Below are 17307 nucleotides of genomic sequence, written 5' to 3' on the forward strand. Positions count from 1 at the left end.
TGCACATTGTTTTGGACAATTTACAATACATTTGTGACTGTTCTAAGGTTAAACATGAACTTTTAATCTAACTGGGTCTGAATAACAATATTAAAGTTTGGGTACAACCTAACAATTATATAAAAATACCACTGACAATCCATCGGCATGGGTAAAATGACATGCATCATTTTTTAATTCAGTTGTTTTTAGTGTGTATTTAACTGTATTCCCCATGAATCATAGTATAGGTAACACTGTTGGCTAAAGTACATGCCAACAAAACACATTCATCACTCTGACAGAATGTAAAGCCAACTTCCCTATGAAGAAAATATTTTAATCTGTAATCATCAAAACTGCCTTACTACATAGGCCTACAGCTTCTGAGTCATATTTAAAAACATACTTGGCCTTAAACTAATTAAGAATAAATCATAAATGTCTTCTTCTTCTGAGTCATATTTAAAGACATGTAGCATACCTATAGTAAACCATTATGCTGTATGGAATTTGTACTAGACAGAAATTCTTTTGAGCGAAACTTCAACTAACGGATTAAAATATATAATACAGAGTAAACATGAGTGGATTTACCCTCTATCTGCTGTACTTCCACTCCAGTCTTTCGAGGGGGGTTGATTGTAATGCGACGATAGAGGGCGCTAGTAAGCAAGGATAAAGCCACAGCTGGAATTCAGACAGCCGTCTGAGAAAGATGCAGCTGCTGAGACTGGCTGCCTCTTTCCCTCCCTCCTCTCCCTCCCTCTGTCCCACTCTGCCCTTCACTGTTTCCCTGTATAATATCAGACACAGCGCCGAACTGCCCCTATATTAAAACAGGAGAGCATCCTCAATTCCAAGTTAAAGGAGGAGATCCGCACGCAGATTAAGAGCACAAGTTTCTTCCTTTTCCCCCCGCACTTAACAAAGCAGTGCAATGCGAATATGTGCTGTAGGAGATATAAATCCACGCAAGCACCAAACATGCGCTCATTTTCCTCCATTACACAGTGCACCCCTGGGAGAATTTAAGCACAATTGTGGCCGAAGTGACCGCCAGCACGACATGAATGTTTGTTCAACACTGCATCACAAGTACTACTTGGATGGCAGCTGTGGTAGGACACACACCGCGCACCCTAATCTTACACAGGGAGTTGGGTTTGCGCAGTGGCCGAATAAGAAACCCTTGTTCGGACTGTCTGAAGGGCCACTCTGGAGGGATTTCTCTCGTTATTCCTCTTTAAGGAAAATGAATTCATAGCCACTGTATCAGATGCCTGGATGCTGAGTGGAGTGAACAGCACGCAGTCGAAAGGCACTGAGCCCGCAGCGCCGGAGAGCACAGCCACTGGCGACCACACGCATTCATATTAAGTAACCACAGGGAAACCACAGCACTGCGCACACAGACAGCCCCGTCCCGTCTCGCCTGTCCTGCAGCGGCTGTGTCGTGTCGTCCGCTGCTGGACAGAGATTTGGAACTATTTCATATCATATTTTAAACAGAACTTGTGTCTACCAAACAGTGCGTAAAAGTTCTGATTTGAATTTGCGTTTTCTTGACAAGGGATCTCTTGCGGCAAAGCCAACATCCCCGTACCACACTACACAATGAAATAAAGTCATGATACAGTGCTTATTATAATGTAAAATACATTACAATCAATGACAATTAACAAAAAAAAACAATTAAAATTTGTTTTTTTATCGGATATCTCGAAATATCACCCACATGAGCATACATACGAAGCATTCGAACTGTGCTCACAAAGTGCCGAGCCTCGTCTCGAGAAAACACCGACAAAAACGACCAATATTAAGGCATCTCCCTCCTCTGTCCCCCTTTCGTCAAATATTGTCTGCTGGCGTCTGGACCCGGCGATCAAGACGAAGTCCGACCCTGTTTACGTGCGCGCTGCTGGAGGAGAAGAAACAGGAGGGGGTGGAGGGAGGGAGAGAGAAAGAAAGAAAGAGAGAGAGGAGAAGTGAGAGGGACTGCAATATCATTTGTGAATACCTCTCACAGTGCTGCAGATAGGGGCTGCCAACACATGCGGCGCTTCTGCAGGTGAGGGAACAGGCTGAATGTGCCGGACACACTGAGGAATTCAACCAACGTTTCCGAAATAAACTGCGTCGGATATACATTTTTAATTGTTTTGATTGTTCTTCTTAATGCAACCTTTGGCATTGTGGAGTCGCAAAAGGGAAGAACTATTCTGCCTGCTGGCTGCAAGAGACTTGGAGGAAGAGAGCAGAGTAGGCAGCCGGACAGGTAATTTGTTTCATATTCACATCCTCAAGATCGGAGAGTTGTCGGGCTCCGCGCAGTCAACACACGCTGCCTGATGAGTTTGGAAACTGCGCGGGCATTTACACGATCCTCTCACATATGGACATATCGCCGGAGAGAGGAATATTGCAGCCTCACCCAAAAAAACAGGAGATTCTAATCACAAACTGTGAGTAAAACGGCGGTATATGGACTGAATTCACTTTCTGTTGATCCGATGATGTTCGGACTATAACATTTTGGCTTTTACGCGCATGCAATTCAAATATTTGTGGGAGCGCACGGAGCCTCTCTGAGGACTTTTCAATATCATTGCGTTTAAAAAAAAAATTACTATAACAAGGAAAGAGCGACTAACATTCAGTGCTGGAGGAGGGAAAGCAGAGAACAGACGAGAGCCCGTACACTTGCTGCTTTGCACTGCAGCAGGAGCGATGTAGGAAGTCGTCCGGAGGATGAAGTCTCACGCATCCCACAGCAGAGGGCTTTGCTCTTTATGAAAACGATATTTTTTTTCCCATAGTCTCAGAGTCTCCGGTAGTGATAACATTCTTTTTTTGTGTCGACATTTTCAAATCTAAGTGGACATTTTTCAGGGGAGAACAATGAGGACTACTGGCGCAGTGGACTATTTGTACTATTGCATGCTCATCCTGCAGCTTGTGCATCAGCCCGCTGCCAAGCAAGTGCTCCGGTACCGTTTGGCTGAGGAGGGACCCGCCGATGTCAGAGTAGGGAACGTAGCCGGCGACCTGGGCATTGTTGCCGGGTCCGGCGAGGTGACATTCACGCTAGAGTCAGGCTCTGATTTTTTAAAAATAGACAACATAACAGGTGAGCTCACCACCAATGAGAGGCGCATAGACCGTGAAAAATTACAGCAGTGCCAAATGATATTTGATGAAAATGAGTGTTTTATAGATTTTGAGGTGTCAGTGATTGGACCAGCTCAAAGCTGGGTTGACCTCTTTGAGGGAAAAGTAATCATATTAGATATAAATGATAACACCCCCTCTTTCCCTTCCCCTGTCCTGACACTGTCTGTGGAGGAAAACAGACCCATTGGAACGCTTTATCTGCTGCCCACAGCCACAGACAGAGATTTTGGCAGAAATGGAATAGAGCGATATGAGCTTATCCAGGACAATGGGGAAAACTCAAGGCGCTTGGGCTCTTCCGGGGATTCATTCTCGGGGAAGAGGAGATTTGAGGAAGGCGCAAGCAGGAGCAGCGTCTTTGAACTGCAAGTTGCTGACACTACTGATGGAGAGAAGCAGCCTCAACTCATCATTAAAGGGGCCCTTGATAGGGAACAGAGAGACTCCTATGAGCTAACACTGCGTGTTAGGGACGGAGGTGATCCCCCACGCTCCTCCCAGGCCATTCTTAGGGTGATGATCACTGATGTGAATGACAACAGCCCTCGATTTGAGAAGAGTGTGTATGAAGCTGACCTACCAGAAAACAGCTCCCCTGGTGCCCCCATACTGCAGCTCAAAGCGGCTGATGCAGACGTGGGGGTTAATGGTCAAATAGAGTATGTGTTTGGGGCAGCCACAGAGTCAGTAAGGAGGCTGCTGAGGTTGGATGAAAGCACAGGGTGGCTGAGTGTGTTGCACCGCATCGACCGTGAAGAAGTGAGCCAACTTAGGTTCACAGTAATGGCCCGTGACCGGGGCCAGCCACCGAAAATGGACAAGGCCACTGTGGTGTTGAACATCAAGGATGAGAATGACAACGTTCCTGCTATAGAGATAAGGAAAATTGGACGCATTTTCTTAAAAGATGGCATAGCCAACGTGGCTGAGGATGTGGTGGTGGACACACCCATTGCCTTAGTTCAGGTGTCAGACCGTGACCAGGGGGAAAACGGCATTGTGACCTGCACAGTGGTAGGGGATGTTCCCTTTCAGCTCAAACCAGCCAGCGAGATGGAGGGTGAGCAGAATAAAAAGAAATATTTCCTCCACACGTCCGCGACGCTGGACTATGAGGCCACACAGGAATACAATGTGGTCATAGTGGCTGTGGACTCTGGAAGCCCCAGTCTGGCAAGTAATAACTCTCTTATCGTCAAAGTGGGTGACACTAACGACAACCCTCCTATCTTCAGCCAGAATGTAGTAGAGGTGTCGTTTCCAGAAAGCAATGCCCCTGGCGAACGGGTGACAACAGTGGCAGCCATTGACGCAGATAGTGGGAAGAATGCTGAAATAGCCTATTCCCTAGACTCATCAGTAAATGGGATTTTCTCTATCGACGCAGACAGTGGAGACATCCGAGTAAACACCATTCTGGATAGAGAGCAAACGGAGCGCTACGAATTCAAAGTGATAGCCAAAGATAAAGGCATAAACACTCTACAGGGCTCAGCAACAGTGGTTGTACTTGTGGCAGACAAAAACGACAATGATCCAAAGTTCATGCAGGATGTGTTCACTTTCTATATTAAAGAGAACCTTGAGCCAAACAGCCCAGTCGGCATGGTCACAGTCATTGATGCAGATAAAGGCCAGAATGCAGAGATGAGTCTTTTCATTGAGGAAGAGGAGGACATCTTTTCTATTGAGAATGACACAGGGACTATTTTCTCCACTCTGTCGTTTGACCGAGAGCAAAAAACCACATACACATTCCGTGTCAAGGCTGTGGACGGTGGTGATCCACCCAGATCCGCCACCGCCACAGTTTCCCTCTTAATAATGGATGATAATGACAATGCACCAACAGTCACTTTCCCAATAAACAGCTCCTACACCCTTCTTCCTCCCTCCAGTAACATCAGAACAGTAGTCAGAACTGTCATAGCCACTGACGCCGACACTGGCATCAACGCCGACTTGAACTACAGCATCATTGGGGGAAACCCCTTCAAGCTGTTTGAGATTGATGGGGGCACTGGGGTCATTTCACTGGTGGGGAAGTTGGAGCAGAAGCACTATGGCCTCCACAGACTAGTGGTCCAGGTAAACGACAAGGGTCAGCCTTCACAGAGCACCACAACACTAGTTCATGTGTATGTCAACGAGACACTTTCCAATTCCACAGTTGTGGACACCCAGGTGGCTAAGAGCCTGAGCACATCTCTGAACACCAACATTGCCGGTGACCCCAACTATGATCTAAGCAAACAGCGGCTAAGCATTGTCATTGGAGTAGTTTCCGGCATCATGACGGTTATCCTCATAATTCTAGTCGTCGTCATGGCCCGTTACTGCCGTCCCAAGAATAAGAACGGCTACGAGGCTGGCAAGAAGGATCACGAAGACTTCTTCACGCCACAGCAGCATGATAAGTCCAAGAAGCCCAAAAAAGATAAGAAGAAACAGAAGTCCAAACAGCCACTCTATAGCAGTATTGTCACCGTAGAGGCCTCCAAACCCAACGGGCAGCGCTACGATGGCGTCAACGAGAAGCTGTCGGACAGTCCTGGCATGGGACGCTACCGATCGGTCAACGGAGGACCAGGGAGCCCAGATCTGGCCCGGCACTACAAGTCCAGTTCACCGCTCCCTACCGTCCAGCTTCACCCGCAGTCTCCGACAGCTGGAAAAAAGCACCAGGCAGTTCAGGACCTGCCCCCTGCCAACACCTTTGTTGGCACCGGAGATAACATTTCCCTTGGATCTGACCACTGCTCTGAATACAGCAGTCAAACTATCAACAAGTACAACAAACAGGTAAGAAGACACATCTCCATGTTGTTTTTTTTTTGTTCCTTCTTCCCTCCACCAGTCTTAAATGTCTTCTGTTTCTTCCTCTTAGTGTTCTCTCTACCATAATGCTTTCTGACAGGGCTAGTCTCAGTAGTCTTGTTGCCTTTATGGTGCTAATGTGTGTCAAGTTAGCGGTATTGATCTGTTTTGGTTTGGAGTGCCATTCACATGTAATATTGAAAGGGAAGAGAAAGGTTTAGATTAGCTAACGATGGGGGTATCGTTACCACTCGACCAAACATGTCCAACTTTTTCCCTTTCATCACGGCATGTGTTGAGGCTGCCTTTTCCGCCTGCGGTGTCACACCTACTAACCTTAGCAACTATGTGTCGGAGTGTTGTAGACAGCTCACATAAGGGTTTGGTTTGCAGTTATTTTATCCCAGAGGGGAGCGTGCCAGAGGCCGGCTACACTCCCTTTTAGCCATGTCGAGCCCTGCCCTGCCGCTGTGTCTGTGACAAGGCTGCCTTGTCTTCTTGTGAAAGAGGGAGAAAAAGAACAAAAGAGGATAAGAGAGAAAGGTAGATGTAGGGTGAATGCGGCACAAACATGTTTTTTTTTTAGGTTTGTGAGTCAGTTTTACGGTCTTGGCTTGAGTAGGAACATCTGGCCAGGAGGTCATATTAACATTCTTCTACACTTTGGAGTCTGCATCAATTTATTGACCTAGCAGTGAAACTGGACGTTTTTTATATCACCTCCCATATTGTGCCTCGGCTTCTTTTACTCCCTTCATCTGTTTCCTCGTATATAAATGTCTGCCATCTTCTACCTTCTTTTCTTCCACTCTCTTCCACCCTCCAGCTAGTCTTACCTTCCTTCTTGTTTCCTTTTTCCTCCCAGTAACTCTTTTCTTCCATTTGCAGTGCTGGGAGAAAAAATGTGAAGGTGGCATGATCTGATATTCAAATGTGGGCTTTCATTAATTCAGTCTTTATATTTTTGGGCTGTTTTTTTCCGCTGTGATGTGCAACAGCAGCAGGAAACGAAGTTAATACATAATGAAGTCAGTTGATTTGCTTGTTCAGAAAAAAAAGAACACTATTCTTTTATGTGTTTTCTATGGCAGTCTAATGAATTATTGATCTTTCTTTTACCTGGTGTCAGCACTACTCCTTTAGGATTCTGGAGTGCTGTTTTCTCTCAGCTGGATTGTTACTCTTTCCCCCAATATCTTTTTCTGTTTCCGCACTTTCTTTTCCTCTATATATATGTCGTTCACATTTTTATATGCAATGCCAACAGTTGCTCCTAATTCTCTCCTTTGGCCCCGTGCAGTACATCCTTGCATGCCTTGCATCCACCCGTGCTGCCTGTTTCCTCTCTGTATTCCATTTTTTCAGCCTCTGCTACACCATACTCTTTACAATGGTGTTCTCTGCCTTGCCTTTTTTCTTGCAGTGGTTTCTTTTTAAATCTCCACTCTCATCTATCTATAACCCTCTCCCCTCCTTCCTGCTATTACTCTGAAATCATTTCACTCCCCTTTTACTTCTACCCCTTCTCCTCCCCTGCTCGGTCTCTAACAGCTTCTAATACGGTGTATTCGCTGAGCTGCTTCCCAGAGTGTGAGGAGTGCTGTTGCTTTTGGATGTCTCCTGCATAATTAAAAGGGCACTCTATTTGCTGCTGCGGCTGCAGCATGTATTGTGTGTCACTATGCTCCACTTATATAATTATTTATTTACTCTCTACATTAAAGCTGTGGTAACTTTTATGGACAGCGTGTTTGTTAGAAGACAGTGTCATGGGAAAAACCATAATGCACAAAGAGTACTTTGTAGTGATTTTTGAGCCTTTAGTTTGGATATTTAAATTGTAATTGTGAATATAGTGTTTACTGCTCTACTGGGCAATATCATCCATGTTTGTTGTGTAGTGTAGCCTGTTAGGTATTTAATATACAATAGCTAGCAGGTATTCAAATGGCCTTTTATATCCCATGGGCTCAGTAAATACCCTCTGTAGAGACATTCTGTTGGGGGTGAATCGGGTGTAATTTAATGGCTGCAAAAGAGAGCTAATTGAAGAGAAGGTGTGCGTTCATGTGCTCCAATTATGGCATTAAGCAGCCACCTTTGTATTAGATTAAGTAGCGAAGCGGTCATGCTCTCGATTTTAGAGACGCTGCGTCTAGAAATATTCAAGTGCCACTACAGCTTAAAGACATAAAACACTCGAGGACACTTGTGTTCCTCAGTAAAGGGAACAATTTGTGCCATGTCTGGATTAATGGTAGAAAATGATGCTGCCTATTTTTATTATTTATTTTTTATCATATTTTGTTTTACTATCTTGAGATGTATTCATATTACAAAGGTTATATTTAAATTGTAACGCATTTGGCCACAAGCGAGATTAAACCTGTTTAGTATGGTTAATATTAATAAGTGATAAGGGCTGTTTTTTATTGTGTGAGTGCGTATATACACTCCCTCGCCCACAAACCCCTGTCTTTTACCACTCCCTCTCTTTTTGTCCGTCTGTGGGAAGAGATAGAGACAGGCACAAGAAATATGGCCCTGTTTGGGGTATAGAGAATGGCCCCTACTGTTTCACAAGGGACTCAGGGGGTCGGGTGGAAAGATAGAGAGAAAGAGGAGGAGGAGGGGGAGGGAGGGAGAGAGGGAGAGAGAATAGTGCTGACCATTGACTGTAATCTCTGAGGTATCGGGTTCCGTCTTTCTCTCTCCTCGCCTACCTGATCTCACAATAACTGCACAGGTAACCAAGCAACTGAGGGAGTTAATCAGTGAGGCGAGCCAGTTTTTTTTTTAAGCCCATCAGTCATTAAGCTGATCTAACTGCGAGGGAAAAGCCAGCGTGTCACCCAACATCTGGTGAGGACTCCAACAGGAGGGTCAACAGACTTGACATTTCATCTTGTCCTGTAACTCCGTTGATTCTAGCTCATGTTATTCACACGTTTTCCTGTTTTTCAATATGTGGCTACATTAGACGTGGCTTCTTACACACCTGTGTCCAATCCTAGAATCTAAAGGTTGATGAGCAGTGCGTTCACTTAACAGAACACTTAACTTTATTACTTCTGGCAGTAGCTTCTGTTCTATCCAGTGCCAGAAAATAATGCTGTCCAACTGTAATGTAGTGAGGAATGAAATTACTTAGCCATCGAATTAGCACAAGCCATCAGCTTTTGTTTTATCATTGCACTTCAAAGCGCCACTGGTGCCCAGGTGGATCACTTTTAATCAGTAGTGAGCCGCAGCAGCTTGTATTCTGTGCTCTCGTGGCGTAGCACCTCAGGGCAGGCAAAATCTCGGTCCACACTCTTATACCAGGTCATCCTGCCTCGGGACGGATGCAGCAAGCATAACTGGACATTGTCCTTAACCCAGCCTCCAGTGTTCACCACCCGTGCTCTGGCCAGCTGTCCCTCCTGTGCCTTATTGTAGCCGCAACCTCTCCGGCCGAATACAGCCCAGAAGCATCTGATTTGCATAGGGCAATTCCTCACCGCGCCACACTCACAGAAGGCCAACAATATCGGCATTCAAATGGAGGTCACCTGGATGGTGTTTGTAGCCAAAACATAGGATGTGATTGCCCTTCAGGCTCCAGGCAGATCAGGAAACCAATATGGAAATACAGTACTTTGCCTCAGGCCTAATTTGTTTTAACTTATAAAATGTAGCTGCCTAAACACCTACGGAAAGCCACAGCTGACCTAATTAAAACTCACAAAGCCCCAGTGAGGCACAATTTCAGGTGTCTTCAGTTTTATATGAACACCTGTGCACAGGATTAAGCAATCATACCACCATTGTCCAAACCTTTGTTTATTTTTCTTTCCACTTAAATCCACTGATGGCTCTCGCATGATTTTATCTTTTGTAGTCAGCCACTCATTGAGCTCAATTGATAACTTGATAATAGGGCTGGGAAAAAAATCTATTTGATTTAAAAATCGAGTTGGTAGGTCAAATCGATTCATATTTTCAAAAAATCGATTTTTTTGATTTTCTTTAATCCAAATACAGTATAAATAATTTGGATGTTTAACAATCTTTGTTGCACACTGCAACACTGCAACACTGTGTGTGTGCTGCTGTGTTTACCCAAGGAGGCAGTTATTTTGTTTTAAATGGAAGGGGGGGAAAAATCGAATCGAATCGTAAATCGAGTTTTTTATAAAAAAATCGAATATTTATTTAGGGTAACAGTGTTTCCAAAGGAGCTTCATGGGTCATCCCCCGTCCTCGCTGATACAAGTCAGTTTAGTTCTTTTGGGTGAGAGCAAAGAAAGTAGAAACTGTTCTTCATTATCATTAAATCTGACTTTGGACAGTCAGGAGCAAATTCATGTACTGTAAGCAATCTGCTGATTATCACATTACCGGATCAACATGTGAAAACAGTTTTATAGCAACTACACACAATTTCAGGCTAAAGTGTCAAAGGTGGGAAAAACACAATCTGGAAATCTTGCATTAAGTAAGAAATGAGATTATGTGCAATGAGCTGGTTTGTTTATTGCCACATTATTATTAGCGCTTGCCCTTTAGTGTGGTGCTGCGTACCACAGACTGTGGCTAATTTTATCGAAATTGTTTTGGATCTATTACAGCTTAATTCAATCTTAGGCTTCTCGGGCTTTTGTTGTTTATGTTCTGATAGGGAAATGGAAGGAGTAAGAGTGCACGGTAATACTCATGAAATTGCAGCGGGCAGCATTTTCTGGTATAATTTGGTTTGGTGATTTGAATGCATTCGCTCTCAGGCAATTACTAATCTAAGGATTAGACCTACCTGATACACCGGCTCAAATGGTGGGGACTGAGAGAGGAATATAGAAAAAGAATGCTTTAGCTGGTTCATGCTATATTACTCTGCATAATATGTAAATACTGAGGTTTCCGGTTTCTATAGGGGAAACCATAAGAAGGGTCGCTTCATTTCTATTTCTTTGTCTCCTACTCTCTTCTCTGCATACAATAGCAGAGCCAGTGAGCTCAGTTGTCTTCACATGAGAATTAGTACTCATGATTGAAGAAGCTCCAACTCTTTCGCCAACATTTGTCATGATAAGATGCTAAAATACAGAGAAAAGGGAGGGTGTGAGGGAAGAAACAGACAAGGAATTTAAGCCGCATGCCACCTTGATTGCTCTCCACGCTGCTGATTGTAAGTGGCAGTGTCGGGGATGCCACCTTCTTCTCGCCGCTTCTTTCAATTTGATGTCATCGAAAATGGAATTTCATTTCATACTCGGCAGCGATCTCATTAGATAGGGCTCACCAGGATAAAGCCGATTCATTTTTGCAGATTTGCCTTTCCTGTGCCACTATCAATCATCGCACACCCGCCATATTGCAGACTTGTTTTTCACGGCAATTGTTAGGAGGAGTTTGTAAAGTAAATTTACTTTTTACAAGGCTCCCAAGGTCTATGATATGCTATGCTAGCCTTGTTGTTTTCTCTATAGCTGTCCTCTTGTATCGACTGCAGAAGCTAGACGCGACTAAATGAGAACATGGCTTAGCTCTACTGCTGTACTGCCCTGGGGAATAGTTCTCTGGATCTCAACATGGATCAGACGTGAGCCTTGTTGTTTGTGAGGCTAATAGGCAAAACATTAGTGTTTTGTTTACTGTGACACTGTACCTCATCAAAATTGCAAAAAATGTCTGGCGGAATCCAAGCCGTAATGATGTGATTTCTGTTGTTGTTGTTGTTTTTGCTGAAAAGGTCACTGGCCATTTGTTCTCTTGACGTTGATTCAGACAGGTAGCAAAAGGCTCTTAGAATTTGGCCTTTTTCTCAAATTCTGTCACGAGCAAAGTTTCTGTTCACGTCTTGGCGTGCGTGCCTCCCTCTCGCCCATCCCTCACTGTGGAAGGAACACAGTGATGAATCTGATGAATCACTCCCTGTCAGTGTTGCTCACATGGGTCCAGAGTGTCAAGGGAACTGCCAGCAGGGTCCGTGGCCCCCCGTCAGGAGGCGGCGATTTAAACCCCATCCAGTATCCAGCCGTGTTGTCACACGCGGCCTTCGCGAAAATGAGAATAAGAACCATGAAAGCCAGACACGTTGGTCCATGATTTACCCCTAAGTGCCACCTTTTGCTCTGATAGCCAACTGTAAAGCTCCTCCAAGAGCTCACAGGTGAGGAAGACACTTTAAGTGACATCTTGTCTCCCAGATGGGCAGAGGAGAGATTGGACTGGACTTAGTAAGAAGATGTGTTGACGGGAAAAGTTAACAAGTTCAACGGTGTAATCAAAGCGTATTTAATAGCTACAACCTTCACCCTGGGTTCAGGTTCACATTGATTTCTTTTAAGGCTCTGACAGACAACCACCGGTTCTGCCTCTCTTCCCATATACTTCCCCCATTTAACCTTCCTCTTTTGTATTGGGAAAGTGTTAAAATATTAAGATGTGCTGAGATCTCCTGACTGCGTAAGACACATTAAGAATTGTCTGGGTTAAATAATGCATCCGAAAGCTTTTGTACTAAGGATTTAGCTTTTTATTAACAGGCTAGAGTCATACATATTTGCTAAGCAGCGAAGTATAATGGATATGACTAGACTTGGGAAGGGGAGAAATAGGACAGCTTGACTGCTTCTATTAGCCCTGTTTTGGTGCGGCTCCCACCCTGTGGCCCCCCAAATGAGATTATGTGTGTATGAAACAGGAGGTAGAGCACTCACCGACCATCCATCAAAGCCTGGGGGGACCCATGTGAAAGTTTGTGCATGTGTACTCAGCGGGTACACTCACTGTGTGGATGCGTGTGTGCATGCGTAAGGGTGTGATAAAGCATGTGGGTGTACAGTATGAATGTGTGTGTGTGTGTGTGTGTGTGTGTGTGTGTGTGTGTGTGTGTGTAGCCTGTGAGGGCTGCAGAGGCCTCCACAGTTCAGCCTCTCCATCATCCTGAACGCCAGGCACATGCATGGCGACATGCCTGAGAGGGTTTCAATATCCTGTGTGTATGTGTGTGTGCTGCTGTGTTTACCCAAGGAATGCAGTTCATTATATTTGTGTGTGTGTGTCTGGTTATTACTCTCTACACACATGCGTACAGAGGCAGATAAAGCCTGAAGGCGAGAGCAATACTTTATCTAAAAAAAACCACGACAAGCTTGAGTAGTCTGGGCAGATGATGTGACTCTCTGGAACCGCGACTGCCCTCGAGCAAGGCACCAGGAGCTCCTTTGCCCCAGTCAAGCTATTTGTTTAACACTGCTGCTGTGACTTATAACGTGTATTTCAACCCACCTGTATTAAGCTATGTAGATGTGTGCAAAAAAAGCTGAAATATTCATTAGCAGGAGAAGCCCCTTTATCGATGAGGCTAACCTGGCAGAGAGCAGGCTATTAGCCAGGCGCAATAACTCTTGTCAGAGGCTGGAAGAGTCTGCCGAAGAATGAAGGTCACGGGGCAGCTGGAGTTACGAGTGGCCTCGCTAGGTAGCTTCTATCAAATCAAATGAAATATGAAGACCAGCGAGCTTTTTTTTTTTTTACTGCTAATTTTTTAATTTGCCTCTTTCTCGGTGTCCTTTCTCTTTTAGCTCGCAGCAATGTAGAAACATTGAATTGATTGTACAGTGAAATGTGAATAATAAGGTGACAGCCTTGGTATAGTTTGTGATCGTTGTGAGGCAGATTATAACAGTTGGCAGTACCTTCTATATGTTATTTTATTTTCATAAAACATTTTTAAGGTTTTTGTGCATCTTATATAGTAAGCTGAGACGAATCCACCTTTTTCGATGCTTGTATGACTATATCTTGGTAATATTTAGACCTGAAACAAAATCAACTATTTGCACAGAAAACTAATCGTTTAAGTCATTTATCAAGCAGAAATGCTAAACATCTGTTGCTTCCAGTTCTGTAAATGTGAAAATCTGACGCTTATTATTGTCATACATATGTAACCTGCATTACAAACAAGTGGCTATACAGAGGCATATTTTACTCCTTCAAAGGAAAATATGGTTTTAAAGGTCCTATAGTTTAGTCATTTTCAGATTCATACTTGGATATTGGGTTTTTACTAGGAGATTTTTACATGCTTTAATGTTCCAAATCAATATTTTTCTCATACTGTCTGTCTGGATATACCTGCATTCACCGTCTGTCTGAAACGCTCTGTTTTACCAGCCGTCTCATAAAGTCCACCTAACAGAAAAAGCATAGTTCAATGTGGTCAGCGTTTTCGGGTTTTACGCATCTGCGTTCTTGGAGTCTCTGCACTGTCATTGCAGCCGGGAAATGACTGTAACGGAATGCAGCGGCCCTTTCTACCTAGTGCAGTTGTGACATCACAACCATACCTAAGTCCTGACAACTCGTTTAAAAGCACCGTTTCTGAATTCAAGCTGTGTGCATTTTTGATACTTTCACAGTATTCATATAGCACCTCAACATGCTTTATAATTAAAAAAAAGACTTGGAAATCTCACTTTTTACTGTATGGGAGCTTTAAGACTAAATAGAAACTTCTTAAGATGAAAGGTTTTGTTCTATAGCAGAGCGCCACATATTTCTGCCAGGAGAAACTGTATATACTCTGACACAGTTCCTCATGTGGTGTGTATATTCCCATAGGCCTGCCCTGTTGGAAACAGCAAAATAAAGTCTAGATGACTGTAATGCTGACTTTAGTCAGACAAATTCTACTGTGGATTGAGGAGCTCCAGACATTTAATATGGTTTCAGGTATTGATTTGCGGTACCTTGCCCTATAGCCTGTTTGTTATCTAGCTTTGGTTTCACCTCTTACTCCTTATCTTCCGCAGTATCTCAATCCTTCGCCTTATTTCTCTTTCTCTCTTCTCCAGCAAAAATGTTCTGAGTAACAATCACAAGTAGTCAATCAAACTGAGCACTGGCAAAGAACGACCATGTTGGTTTTTGAATGAGTGTGTGAACTCAGGTGCTTGAATAATAGCACGTTCTGAGCTATGGCTTTTGGTCAGTTTGCTTCAATTATAAGGGAGTGAAACAAGGGGATGTAATCAAAACTGAAAGAGTGGTCTTTGACATGGTTCATTTACTCTGAGTTGGTCCAATGCAACACTTAGGACATACAATAGCCAATTGTAAATTACAGAGAGGATTCAGATGTGAGAAGTGCCTTGAGGGGGAGCTAGTCCACAAAGGCATGTGGGAAATGGGAATGTTGTTTGATGCAGTGTATTATTTTTCTTTTTACAGGTTGATGAGGTCTGGGATTGGGGAGAAAGGTAAGGACATCAATCAAATTGACATGTCTGGGGGCGGTAAAATGATTAGAATAATAGTAAACAAAGGCGCTCGAACACGAAGCCGGTTTTTCATATTTTACCTCAACTTTATTTCAAACCCAGCCTCTGCTTAATAAGCTTCACTTAACGTCAGATTCATCACATTTAATCTGTCCATGATGATATATTAATAACAGACTTCAGCGGAGGGAGGCAAACTGCTGGGAATATAAGTGCATAAAGGAAGCCTATCACACAGTGAAGAGCTCTTATGAACTGGTGACGTGAGGGGAGCTAGCGACTTTGACAAGCAGCGACTGTAAGTGCCGACATGGGTGACATTTACGAGTGTGCCGTGGAGATCCCCAGCCGGACTTAGAGGGGAAAGACTGCTACTTTCTGTTTAATCACCATCAGAATTCTGCGGGTGCTGCAGCAAATGTTTGAGTAGCGCAGATTACTTCCCCCCGTGAAGCCAATTGCGGGACGATCGTTTGATGTCGACGCAAATGTGCTTAACATGCAAACCGCTCTCGCCTAGCTTCCCTTCCCCTGCACATTTGAAAGATTTACGTCAGGGTGTGTGTGCATGTGTGTCTGCTCTTTTGAATCTCTTTGAATAAGCTTTTCTTTCGCCGAGGCAGCCTCTTCTCTCAGTGAATTGGGGACATGACATGACAATTGGAGACCTTGTAATTTATGTTTTAAATGCCAGCGTTATCTTTGCCAGCATGATTTTGTTTAAACAAGGAGGCACACTGGCTGAGGGTCCTCAGTCACTGTTTAAACCGTATGCCTGTGTTTGCTCAGGAATCCTTGGTGGGCTATCCATTGTTACTATGGCAATATACTTTCGCCGCACTCGCCCCCACCCTCTCCCATGGCCATATGCCTGCAGTTCTTTTAAAAAGGTTTTAACAGCTCTCATCTTTGCTTGTACCCGGTAATTCAGACGCATCCCTGCCAAAAGCGTAGCTCATGGGCAACATCCTCGCAAAAAAAGTCACTGTATTCTAACAGCGTTGGCCCGGAGTTGGAAGAGGCGTGGGAACGTCATGGTCCACTAAATTCTTTTGATAAAGCCACCTGGGCAAGCAGGGAGAGCTTCAAACTTGAAGGTCCCTGAACACTAAATTGGCAGAAGTTGCTTCACTACGATGGGCTCATGTCTCTCCTGTGTCACAGCTCCTTAGGAACCCGTAATTTACTGCCCTCCCCACTTTGAGTTCTTGATTCATGAGATCAAATTAGACAGTGAGAGGAACATCAGTAGCTATACTCTGCTCTTTAACTCAAGTATTTCAACACCATCAAATCTGGTCGTTGGTTACCCATTTCCTGCATCTATTCCGGCCTGAGAAATGTGCTGAGCACTGTGAATTTCAAAAACAATATCTCCTCTTTTTGAGCCAGGAGAGAAAGAATGAGCTTGAAGTGGCTATATAAAAAGCATTTAAAAAGATCTGAGTCGTACATTTAACTCTTTTGAGAAAAGACATGCTTCGCAAGGTCAATTATATTATTGATGTGATGCGCCACGTAGGGAATCTAGTGTTTTTACACATTGCAGAGTATCACATAGCCATGAATCTTAAAGACAGATGAAACAAGTCCTCTATATTTCAACCCATATCTTAGGAGCATGACGGCTGAATAGCAATGAATTCATTCAGACAGATTGAAGGAGCTGGTGTCAAGGATCAAAAAGGAGAAATGTTGAATAAATGCTGTATTCGAATGCATAAGGAATAAACCAAATGGCCAAGTGTGTGTAGATTGGAAGGCGCTGTATTGTTTTTAGAGGTATGCAGTAACTCATCAGTGCTCAGCTTACAACCAGTAGCTAGAATGACAAGAATGAGCTCCGAAAGGTGCGTTTGTGGGCAAATCTAGCCGTTGTGCGTCTCATCTGTGTAATAACTCTTGGCACGCATGTGTCCTAATGAAGTGGCACTTCGCCTATGTGACGACAGGAATGTGTTTGATTGTAAATCGCAGCATAATTGCCCCCGGGGACTGCCGGCGGCGTTTCAGCATGTCTGCTCTGTGTATTTACACAGCTTAACGATAAACACTGACCTTTTTT

At 44.0% G+C, this 17307-nt stretch overlaps 1 protein-coding gene across 3 annotated transcripts in view; it reads left to right on the plus strand.

Annotated features, from left to right (window-relative positions):
• The first annotated feature begins 2007 nt into the window (after positions 1-2007).
• Positions 2008-17307, plus strand: part of pcdh7b (protocadherin 7b) — a 106783-nt gene continuing 91483 nt past the window's right edge. For all 3 annotated transcript variants that reach the window (XM_028564183.1, XM_028564185.1, XM_028564184.1), the window contains exon 1: positions 2008-5958. In XM_028564183.1, the coding sequence (XP_028419984.1) occupies positions 2884-5958 (3075 nt within the window). In that variant the 5' untranslated portion in view covers positions 2008-2883. The remainder of the gene's footprint in view (positions 5959-17307) is intronic.

The sequence above is a fragment of the Perca flavescens genome, chromosome 19 (genome assembly GCF_004354835.1).
Source record: "Perca flavescens isolate YP-PL-M2 chromosome 19, PFLA_1.0, whole genome shotgun sequence".
Classification (NCBI taxonomy): domain Eukaryota; kingdom Metazoa; phylum Chordata; class Actinopteri; order Perciformes; family Percidae; genus Perca; species Perca flavescens.